This window comes from Vigna unguiculata, chromosome 7 (genome assembly GCF_037176805.1).
Source record: "Vigna unguiculata cultivar grain cowpea cultivar isolate G323 ecotype 2 chromosome 7, ASM3717680v1, whole genome shotgun sequence".
In the NCBI taxonomy this organism is placed as follows: Eukaryota; Viridiplantae; Streptophyta; class Magnoliopsida; order Fabales; family Fabaceae; genus Vigna; species Vigna unguiculata.
This window is the reverse complement of record NC_140798.1, coordinates 39,423,150-39,435,730: the sequence shown is the minus strand read 5'-3', so window position 1 is coordinate 39,435,730 and position 12,581 is coordinate 39,423,150. Positions and strand designations below refer to the sequence as shown.

Below are 12,581 nucleotides of genomic sequence, written 5' to 3'. Positions count from 1 at the left end.
TTTACTTGAAACAAAAACGTGTTTCATACAATGATTTCACTTAAAGAGAGACCATTGGGAGAAATGTCACAAAATTTTAAGGACGATTGTTTGATAATTAGCAGGGAAGAGAATAATAGTTGGAATACCAAAATCGTTGATTTCTTCTAAAGAAAAAGTTTCCCTTTTAGGGATAAAGTTACTCAAGTTTTTAAAGAAGTACGTTGAAAATAATTGATGAAAAGAAGAGGAAAAATAAGAATGCAAAAAGAAAATTATAGATTCACATGTTTTTAATGTCCTTTTCTTCTCACGATTATTGAAGAGAATGAGAAATTTTTGGGTGTACTTTTATGATACTTGTTTTATAATTATAATTTTGTTGATAAGGAGAGATAATTAAATTAAGGATGATTTTTCATTAGCCTTTACATGCAAGTGACTAGGAAATGAATATATATTATTTTGAGAAGTATTTACCTTAGGCTTAATTTTAAGTTTTAAATCATAATTGATGTCATTTCTAATAAAATTTTATGGTAATTGAGTACTCAATAAATGAAGATTTTTTACTTGAGTTTTTGTTGTTTAATTTTACTGCTAATTTGGTGATATGGTTGTTAAGTGTAAAGTTGTCAATTTGGGACCCATTTTACAGGACTTGGCCCTGACCCATGTGGGGTGGGACCAAAAATGTTCAAATTGTCAAAAGGGCCAAAATGTTCGCAATGTCTATAAAAGTCATGCGGGTCAAGACTAGCCCATGAACTTTCTTTTTAAACATGAAAAAATATTATTATTTTTTAAAAATATACCATTTTGACCTTTGGCACAAGGTAACCTGTATTGACGATCGATCGAGTTCGGTCGAAGTTTGTGTCGACCTTCGACCTGAATCGGCTTGTGATAATGTTAATTTTTACCATTATCCAAGCTATATTTTATTAGCAAAATCATCTCTTCCAAAGCTTTTAACCTACTTAATCCTCAATTTTACCTTACTTTTGTAAATAAATACATTTTGGGCTACATTTATCTAAATATACCACTAATCCTCATTTTTTGTGTCTATTTATAGATTGGAAGCTTTGTTCCAAAAATCCAGACAAATGAGTAACCCGGAAAAAGGAGAAGTGCAAAAATGTCAACAAGAAGCGCCTGGCGACACAAAGCCAGCGCTACGCGAAAGAGGCTGCCAGCGCCAAGGGCTAGACAAGTGCCAGCCAGGTGCCACTGCCCCTCACCGCCTGGCGGAACCTGGACACCGTCGGGCGGTAGATGAAAACTTTGGCCACTATTTTGCAGCTGGCACCTGGCGGTGAGAAGCTTCTGCCAGGCACCAGTCTCGCTGATGTGGCAAGTTGACCATTTTTCTTCTGTTTTCGCGAAGGGAAACGGATCTTGGACATTTTGGAGCTCGAGCAACGCGTTTTGGAGCACTTGCAGGTTTGCTAGGGCTAGTGGGAACTACCCTTTCTTTCTCTTTGTATCTCCTCCCTCTTCCATTTCCATTTTGTAAGCTTGAGCTCTCCATGACAATGGAGAGCTAAACCCATTTTTGTTGGGGTTATATGTAGCCACTGAACTTTCATGTATTTTTGAATGATTTGAATATATAAATGTTTCTTCCATTGATTGCTAGTATCTTTGTTTATGTGCTTAAAGTTTGCTTTGTTTTGACTATTCATTGCATGATATTTGGGTCATTAGGTATTGGAAAATATCTCTTGAAACCTAGAATTGTAACAAGATACCTAATGGAACTTGTATTTAGGAATGAAACTTGACCCATTAGTTGTCTTAAACCCTAATTTGTAAAGCGGGTTTGTTTATTTAGGGATTCAAGGAATTGGCTCTAAATAAGGAAACCTAGGCTCATTCAACTAAGGGATTAGGGTTTCAGTAGATTTGTGGGTTGACATTAGTAATTAATGGAGAATAGTTTTATTGTGTAATATACATGAAAGTGAAGTAGGTGAAGTCTAACTCCAATAATATCAATCCATTGCATTTCTAGTCTTTACCATTTTCTAGAGTCTTCAAATATCCAAGTTCAATTTTACTTGTTTATGAAATATTTACTTTCTTGCACACAAAAATCCAAATTATGGATTTATTCTTTAGTTTAAATTAGTCATTAATTACGCAATTATTTAGTATACACGAGTCTCTTGGAAAACGATATCCCGGTCTTACGGATTACTACTTGCGCGACTTGGTACACTTGTCAAAGTCTTAACAGCTTGTCCAAGCTTTAGTCCAGACCAACTCATCTTGACCTTCGACCTGGTTCAACCGATCTTGACATTCAACTTTGACTAGCCCATCCTACACTTTGACCCGAGTCGATCCTTCTCAAAATTTATAAAAGAAGACTTATGTTAATATTATTATTATTATTATTATTATTATTTATAAAAAAAAATTTGAAATAAAAAGTTAGTAGTAACTTGAGTTAACATATCAATCAGTGAACCCATAAATTAGCTTTAAAATACACATTAAAAAAATAATTGTTACATCATATTTTAATTACAAAGATTAAGGAAAATCATTCTAAATCACTTGAAGAAATAAATATACATGATTGTCGTTTGACTTACACGAATTTTATCAATTCATAAACTTTTTAATACTACAAATAACTTATAAAATCTTTATTCGACATGTTATAGACAAAAAATTAAAACACTATTATTCCAAAATGTTTATATACAAGATTGTCGTTTCACTTGAATTTGTTTCAAGTGTTTATTTAACAAGGAATTATAGTTATAACTACAACTATAATTGACTTTTTACTCTTTTAGAAAAAAAAAAAAAAGAGAACGTAAACAAATTTGAATTATTCTTTTTTAGTATTTGGAGCTGTACAGGCAGGCGCCTTTCCTGTTATTTTTGGCTTGACATTAGAACACGTAGCTATTACCGGAGCTCCTTTGAATGTGAGATCAACATTAGATATCTCTACTCCCTCACAGGGTACACCACTACTACAAGCAAGAATAATTCCTTCTTTGGTTCCTGAAGTTCCCTTGATATCCTTGATGATAACTTTGCTTATCTTTATTTTCGATGGATTCTGAACCATCACAACAATAAGAGATAGGATAAATTAGGATTTTAAGTCATCTAGGTGCATGAAATATTTTGCTACTAAAATAATAATGGCAATGCAATAGATAATAAGAAACTAAATACCTGTTTGGAGCATTGGTTCCATGGGCAATACTCTTGGTCTATGATGACAGGGTTCATAACATTATCCATGGTAATATCTTCAAATCTCATGTTAGTAACTGTAATTGTTCCTGGCTCATTAGGCCAAGTCTTAATCCTCACTCCATTGGTAGTTCCTTTCAAAGTGCAACCCTTAACTGTGATACCATCAACAGACTCTTCTTCCTTGTATTTGCCAAGACTTCCAATACTAATACCATGACCAGGTCCACATTTCACATTTTGGACAAGTACTTGTCTGCTACCATCACCTAGTGAGACACAATCATCTCCAGTGGCAATGTCTGTATTTAGAACATTCACACCGGTGGATCTTCCAATGTGGATGCCATCAGTGTTGGCACTATCACCTGGAGTACTTACTTTAAATCCATCAAATGTGAAATTGTTGCAGCCCAAAACATTTACGTGAAAGTGTTTGCTATCCTTGGTTGTAATTCCACGAATTATTGAATTATTGATGAAATTGAAACCCAAATTCTGTTGACATTTGATAAAAGAATTAAAAAAAGAGAATGAAATATAATTTTGATAAATACACAAGTTGTTATATTTTATTTGAATTTTGACAAAAATATTTATTTACCATGCCAAGCAGTTTGCACTTAGTGTTCTTTGAACAATCATTTTGTTTCCAAGCATATGAACCTTGACCATCAATAACTCCTTTACCAGATATGGTTAAGGCGTTCACATAGCCAATCCTGAGCAATTGATCACCGCCAACATCCTCTGGCTTTGGAGGTGCTTTAATTGTGCCATCAAGTTGAATTTCAATAGGAGCCTTGCAAGGACCTTTTACATCTACATGGGTCATTTGATATGTTCCACTTGGAATCACAATTTTGACAGCAGATGTGGATGCACATGCTTCAGCCCAAGCACTTGTTAAAGCCTTGTGATTATGAAAATAGTACGTTATTGAAAAACATTGTAACAGTAATAAAAAAATCTATGATTTACGATCAAATGTGTATTTTTTTTTTCATCAATACAATATCATATATTTTTTGTTCAATATAAAAGAACATACCTTAGCTATATTTGTATTCGGTTTTCCTCCAAATTTTGATATTTCAAGAGTCGCTGAGTGAACTAAAACAACATTAATTATAGTAAAAGATAAAAATAATATGATCACAGAGACCTTCATATTTTTTTTTCTTGTTTTTTATTGTTTAACACTTTCACTTGTGTTGAGTGATTTAATTTTCAAATTACACGGCTTTACTTATAGTGACCTAGCAAGGATTAAAGACCATTGATATTATAAGCAACTCTAATGCAAATTATCATCCACATGTGTATCCTCTTTTTTTAATTGTTAGTATATATTTAGGATGCCACTTATTTACTATTAACTTTACATCACGAATTATCACCTATTGTTATGTTTTCCCTATAAGTGAGCTATGTTGAAAAAAATATTTAGTTTTAATAATATGTTTTGATTGAGTCAAGTGTTTTAATTTTATGGCATAGTTTAGTTACAAGAATTGAATTCCTAACATTTTTTTTAGGCAAAATTATTTTAAAACTTTAATAATATATTTAACTTTAAAATATTCATTTTAGTATTCAATATTATAAAAAAAAATTATTATATTAAAATTAATAAATTCATTATTATAATTATTAATTTAATTACATTATTATAAAACTTTAACCTTTTAAATAATAAAATATTAAAAAAATTAAAATATAATACCCATAAATATATCATTATAGAAATAATTTAATATATATATATATATATATATATATATATATAACATTATAAATATAGTTATAAATATATATATTCATTATTCTAAAACAACCAGAATTAAATAAATTCAAATTAAATTTATGATTATACGTTATGTATTAAAATTTTATCATATGTAATATATATCTATAACATATATTTGGATAAGTCTGACTATAAAAATTTACAAAATTGTTGTTTTAGTTTGCTTATTTTGTAACAGCATCTCAAAATTGAAAAAGAAAAAATGTTAATTAAACAATGACTGATATAAAATGGAAAACTTAACTATAATATAATTTTAGTGGTTTGATTTTGGTATTCAATGATTTTTACGATATTTGATTTTGACGTGAGACCCATGACAATAAGAAAAAACATTTGAACGAACTTTTTCAAAATATGTATCCTATAAAACAAGTTAACGTGTGATAAATGTATACAAATTATATACAAACGACATATCAATTGAACAATGATAGTGGATAGCTTTGATTACTTGAAATTTTCGTTGTTGTTTTAATCATATGGATTTACGATGAAACTTTTAAAAATTATGTACTTAATAATTATAAATTATAAAATTATGAATATTATATATTTTAAGAAATAAGCTATAAAATTTATTATTTATAGTAATTTAATTAAATAAAAGTAAAGTTATTAAAATCTTAAATAATAATATTTTACATATTATAACAGAGAAAGAAATATTCAAAAAGTTAATTCCTTATGTGAGTCTGTATGTAAATCCGGTCAAACATTGTGATACAAGTTAAAGAAAATAATTTACGAGAATAGGTTAATCTAGCTTGTTTTTCATTAGATTAGTCGAAATGGAATATGACAATCCATATTATCATCCCTACTTTAAGTTCCAAATGATTACTCAAGATAAAGCTTCTAACATAAACTAAATTTCTTTCTCATTGAATTTCACTCAAGCTAGATTGAGTATCTTAGACTACCTTTGTATGATGAAATAGTCTCCAATATCAAACCTCCAATTACAATTCTCTACTTTTATAAAAGTTTGAATATTTGTTATAAAAAATATCATGAAAACTTAGTATTTAATAATTATTATTTTTATACGAAAGTATGAAAATGAAAATAAAAATAATGACAAGAAGAAAATACTTATTTAAGCAACCAAAGAAAAAAAGAATATTATACATGTATAATAAATAGAAATGATTAAACTACATGGGTTAGAAACCTCCCACAAAATCATGTTCATTTTTAAATAAAATAAGTATAGTTATTGTACTAGAGGACCAAAGAGGAGGACGTTTCGGCCAACACGACAGCACAGGAAAATATGTCCTCAAGCATGCATGTATAAAACATCACTTTAAACATAAATTATGGCAAATAATAACGAATTAAACATGTTATGAAACCTTAAAATAAGATAAACCTTACATACCTTAGGCCTAAGAAACAGGTTCAGGTACTCTATATAGTTATTGTTCACAATATATTCATTTATTAATACTAACATAAATACAAGCGTTATCGTATTTATGTATATAAATTTTTTAAATATGCATGATATTATATTAGTAGGTGATAATATTGTAATATTATTAAGTTAATATATAAATTAAAATTATATTTATTAAAAATAAAGTGAAATATATCAAAATAGATGAAAAAATAATCATTGATAAATAAAGAATAAGAGAATAAACAGAGATAACCAATTTTATAAAAAGCTTATAAAAGTAACAGTTAATTTTTAAAAATTTTAAAAATTATTATATTTAAAAGATAAAATTGATATTTTAAAATGTGGACACAAAAAGGAGAATCTCAAGGAGAATCTCCTCTACATATTGTTATAAATATTCTTATGTCGAAGTATTTTTGTAGCCTCTTTGACCGAGGACATCTCACGAAATAAATAAAACAAGTTATATTATCACCTTAATATAAGAAACAATCACAAAATAAGATCATAGATATTTAATTTCCTTACTTAATTATCATGATTCACGAAATAAAATTTTAACAATAATACTTTTTTTATTTTTATAATCTCCTTATCGATATTATTTTTATTTTTTAGTTTTGTATACGATTTCTCCACCCATCTCACACCATTAAAACTTTTTTCTAGCTTCTTCAATTCATTTATATGTAGGCGATTTTTTTACATTTAACTAATTACTTTTGTAATAATAAATTTCAATTCTCATCCGTCTATTCGTAATTATAGTGAAGAGATTTTCATCGCTTCTCTTATCTCTTTCTAGAAAATGATAAAGATGTATTATTTTTTTCTAATTTTTATTTGTAATTTTTTTAAGTTTCTAACATTTTTTTTATTTTTTTAAAATAATTGATCACTTGATATTTTCAGGAAATAATAAAATATTTAAATTATAAAATATAACATAATTTAATACATTATACTCAAATAAACATTGTATTATAACTTCTAATATGTCTGAACAATAAATTATAAAATCATAACAAATTATATAATAATCTATTTACATGACTGACACCAAACTTCAACACACATTTTTAATATTCAAATTGTTTCAGTATATATATATTTTTTTTATTTATTGACTTCATGGCCATTTGTAAATAGACTACTATTCAAACATTATACGTCTAATTTCTACTATTATCAATATAATACCTCACTCTCAAACATTTTTATGAAAAGTTTAGTCCCAAAATATTTAAGTTTTGATAAGAATACAATTGTTGGCACCATTTAGTGTTTACAACATAAACATTTAAGAGAAAATAATTAAACAAAAACTATTACATATATTATTTATTTGCTAAAAGAGAAATAAAAGTAATATTAAAAATTAACAAAGTCCTGAAATTAATAGTTAATAAGTAATGTTATACACAGAAATTTAAAATTTTATACACTACATATGATACAGTAAGTTGTTAGTAGAATTAGATTTGTATTATTCAATTAAGAAGTGAACGAAATTCTAAGGGTCATTGGGGCACTTCCATAGTCCCTAAAATACTAATTTTACCTTCAACGAAATAAATAAAAATAATGTTTTTTCAATTTTAACTTTGAACTTTATAATTCGTAAATCTTTCGGATTACATATTCTGAAACGAAGTCGTTGAGAGGAAGGAAATGAAAGTGAAAGATTATGAGTTGCTTACACAGGCTGTACAGGGAAGGAGTTAGGCACAGAAGTTGAAAAGGAAAAGGGTAAAACAGTAATTTTATCATGTCTATAGGGGTGCATTAAGAAAATATAGGGTTCATGAACCCCAACCAATGCCCATTCTAAGAGGTGCCAGAATTATCGAATTTCCTAAGTGGACTTCCAATAAATTTATTAAACCCTTCTTAGCAAGACAAAAAATAATAAGTATATTGTATACATTAACTACAACATGCAACTTTGATAAAGACGTTTGACACAATTGTACAAACAAATTATATATAAGTGTTATATGCTGATTTTAATGAAAGTATTTTGAAAAAACAAACTATAATTTTTCTACTGTTTATTTTAAATACTTTATTTCACAAATTAAAATCCATGAATAATATTATTATAAAAAAATTGAAATTAAAAAGTAGTAATAACTTGAGTTAACCTATCAACAAAATTCTAAACCCATCAAATTAGCTTTAATATAGTCTTTAAAAAAATCATCGTTTCTTCATATTTTGATCACATATATTAAAGAAAATTAATCTAAATCACTTGAAGAAATAAATATTTTCTTGACTTAGATGAATTTTATCATTTCATAAACTTTTCAATACTACAAACAACTTAAAAAATCTTTATTTGACATGTTATAGTCAAATAATTAAAACACTCTATTATTCAAAAATATTATATACATGATTATCGATTTACTTGAATTTGTTTCAAGTGTTTATTTAACAAGGAATTACAATTATAACTACTAGTATAATTGACTCTTCACTCTTCTAGCAAAAAAAATTATACGTTTATATTGTCTAAACAAATTTGAATTATTCTTTTTTAGTACTTGGAGCTGTGCAGGCAGGAGCCTTTCCTGTTATTTTTGGCTTGACATTAGAACACGTAGCTATTACTGGAGCTCCTTTGAATGTGAGATCAACATTAGATATCTCTACACCCTCACAGGGTACACCACTACTACAAGCAAGGATAATTCCTTCTTTGGTTCCTGAAGTTCCCTTGATATTCTTGATGATAACTTTGCTTATCTTTATTTTCGATGGATTCTGAACCATCACAACAATAAGAGATGGGATAGATTAGGATTTTAAGTCATCTTGGTGCACGAAATATTTTGTTACTAAAATAATAATGGCAATGCAATAGATAATAAGGAACTAAATACCTGTTTGGAGCATTGGTTCCATGGGCAATACTCTTGGTCTATGATGATAGGGTTCATAACATTATCCATGGTAATATCTTCAAATTTCATGTTAGTAACTGTAATTGTTCCTGGCTCATTAGGCCAAGTCTTAATCCTCACTCCATTGGTAGTTCCTTTCAAAGTGCAACCCTTAACTGTGATACCATCAACAGACTCTTCTTCCTTGTATTTGCCAAGGCTTCCAATACTAATACCATGACCAGGTCCACATTTCACATTTTGGACAAGTACTTGTCTGCTACCATCACCTAATGAGACACAATCATCTCCGGTGGCAATGTCTGTATTAAGAACATTCACACCGGTGGATCTTCCAATGTGGATGCCATCAGTGTTGGCACTATCGCCTGGAGTACTTACTTTAAATCCATCAAATGTGAAATTGTTGCAACCCAAAACATTTACGTGAAAGTGTTTGCTATCCTTGGTTGTAATTCCACGAATTATTGAATTATTGATGAAATTGAAACCCAAATTCTGTTGAAATTTGATAAAAGAATTAAAAAAAGTGAATGAAATATAATTTTGATAAATACACAAGTAGTTATATTTTATTTGAATTTTTACAAAAATATTTATTTACCATGCCAAGCAGTTTGCACTTAGTGTTCTTTGAACAATCATTTTGTTTCCAAGCATATGAACCTTGACCATCAATAACTCCTTTACCAGATATGGTTAAGGCGTTCACATAGCCAATCCTGAGCAATTGATCACCGCCAACATCCTCTGGCTTTGGAGGTGCTTTAATTGTGCCATCAAGTTGAATTTCAATAGGAGCCTTGCAAGGACCTTTTACATCTACATGGGTCATTTGATATGTTCCACTTGGAATCACAATTTTGACAGCAGATGTGGATGCACATGCTTCAGCCCAAACACTTGTTAAAGCCTTGTGATTATGAATATAGTACATTATTGAAAAATATTGTAACAGGAATAAAAAAATATATAAATTTACGATCAAATGTGTATTTTTTTTCATCAATACAATATCATATATTTTTTGTTGCATATAAAAGAACATACCTTAGCTATATTTGTATTTGGTTTTCCTCCAAATTTTGATATTTCAAAAGTCGCTGATTGAACTAAAACAAAATTAATTACAGAAAAAGATAAAAATAATATGATCACAGAGAACTTCATATTTTTTTTCTTGTTTTTTATTGTTTCACACTTTCACTTGTGTTGAGTGATTTAATTTTCAAACTACACAATTTTATTTATAGTGACCTAGCAAGGATTAAAGACCATTAACATTATAAGCAATTCTAATGCAAATTATCATCCACATGTGTATCTTCTTTTTTTAGTTGTTAGTATAAATTTAGGACTTACTTATTTGCTATTAACTCTACGTCACGAATTATCACCCTATTGTTAATTTAATTTTAATATTTTTTTTGATTGAGTCAACTGTTTTAATTTCATGGCATAGTTTAGTTACAAGAATAGAATTCCTAACACTTATTTTATTTTACACAAAAAGAATTAAAACTTTAATAATATTTTTACTTAAAAATATTAATTTAGTATTTAGGAAAAACAAACACTTAATAATGACAAAGATGATGGTTACTGCATCATCTATTTTATTAAACATTTTTTTAACATTTTGGAAGGTCATTATTGTTCGGTTATATATTCTTTCATACGTTTTTGTTATATATGGGTTATTGTTATAGCCATTGAAAGATTGTGGTTTCATATGGTTATATGACATTAGTCTTACACATATAAGACATTTGACACCACTTTAACCCAAAACCTTAAGGCAGTGGTGTTAAGGGTCTTTATTCTTATATAGTGTTTAACTTTGTCTATTCTAGACAATATGAGACTTTGACTCACACTTGGACTATTCCCAACCCCTCAAGGGTAGGGTGAGTCCCTTATTTTTTTTTCATATGATATATTTTCCTTCATGTGTATGAGTGACCCCTTTTTTGTTGTGTTTATGTAGTCAGTCACACTTTAGTGACCACTTTTTTGTGTTAAAGTTATGCGGTCAGTCACTCCGAATCATCGGCTCTGATACCACTGTTGGGTTATATATTTTTTCATATATGGGTCTTTGATCTTATATAGTGTTTAAATTTGTCAATTCTATCCAATGTGGGACTTTGACTCATACTTGGATTATTCCCAATAATTATGATATAAAAACTTTGTGGAATTGACATTACTAGAATAGATTTAGAGAATTGTTGATCTCAGTAAGATAATGGCTTTGTATAACAAAAATAAGCAACTAGATTATTAATCCTAAATGAACAAAAAGAAATAGTTTGTTAACATTGGAAAATATTTGGTCAAATTTATAGTCAGAGGACTTTGGTCTATTTCTTTTTGGACACATAGTTTTGTTTACTATTATTAGAATTAACATGTGATGGTTTGAATCATTATTGGAAGCTTGCACAAATCATTATAAGCTTTTATATAGATAGTAAGTTGGGTCAAACATAACCCTAACTAATGGAATCTTAATAAATTTTATACTTATTGTCTCTATTTTGTTCAGATATATTGGTTTAAAAAAATCTATTGTTTGAGAACGTATGACATTTGAAAATTTGTTTTAGAGCGCACTACAAATAATGAACAATTGGTTTACAGATTTTTGGTTCTGCTTGACTTTAGTGGAGGTGTTGATGAAGTTTGTATAATTTAACATATTATCATAATTGATAAAGATATAATATATCTTTTGATTTTAATTTTATTGACAGAGATATTATATATTTTATTCTTTTTTATTATTAGATTTTATTATTTTCTTTTATATTATGCGATATTTTAATCTATGTATTAGACAAGTCTCTAATAAATTGGTATGCAAACTTCCATTCTCATACTTTGAATAAAGTATTTCTCTTCTAATTTTTTCTTGTGTTTTTCAAACACTAACATAGTATCAGATGAAAAACACCTTCTGCCATTACCTTGTCTTCGTTGTTTCACTCATGGCAAGTTTTGCTTCTCATCACCCTTTATTTATTCATCTTGGTGAAAACGATGCACTTGTTCTTGTATATCTCTTTGTAGTTGATAACAATTAACAATGAAAAAAAATCTCAATATTCTTAACTTTCTCAGGATTCCCTTCATCCTACTTAGGGATGTCAAAAAAATCCGTACCCGCGGGTATCCGCAGATAAAACCCGCAACAGATAGGAAATGGATATTAAAAATGGATAACCGCTACCCGTGGGTATGGGTATTTTTG

At 28.5% G+C, this 12,581-nt stretch overlaps 2 protein-coding genes across 2 annotated transcripts; both read right to left on the bottom strand.

Annotated features, from left to right (window-relative positions):
* Positions 1–2,648: 2,648 nt before the first annotated feature.
* LOC114192616 (polygalacturonase-like) lies at positions 2,649–4,409 on the bottom strand. The gene is made up of 4 exons (XM_028082396.2): positions 4,253–4,409; positions 3,806–4,114; positions 3,181–3,699; positions 2,649–3,061 (listed from the first exon to the last, which is right to left on the bottom strand). The coding sequence occupies exons 1-4, from the start codon at positions 4,370–4,372 to the stop codon at positions 2,825–2,827; spliced, it is 1,185 nt and encodes a 394-aa protein (XP_027938197.1). The 5' UTR covers positions 4,373–4,409; the 3' UTR covers positions 2,649–2,824.
* Positions 4,410–8,745: 4,336 nt separating this feature from the next.
* Positions 8,746–10,553, bottom strand: LOC114192604 (polygalacturonase-like). The gene is made up of 4 exons (XM_028082381.2): positions 10,379–10,553; positions 9,933–10,241; positions 9,308–9,826; positions 8,746–9,188 (listed from the first exon to the last, which is right to left on the bottom strand). Exons 1-4 carry the CDS (start codon positions 10,496–10,498, stop codon positions 8,952–8,954), a joined length of 1,185 nt encoding a protein of 394 aa, XP_027938182.1. The 5' UTR covers positions 10,499–10,553; the 3' UTR covers positions 8,746–8,951.
* Between the last annotated feature and the right edge of the window lie 2,028 nt (positions 10,554–12,581).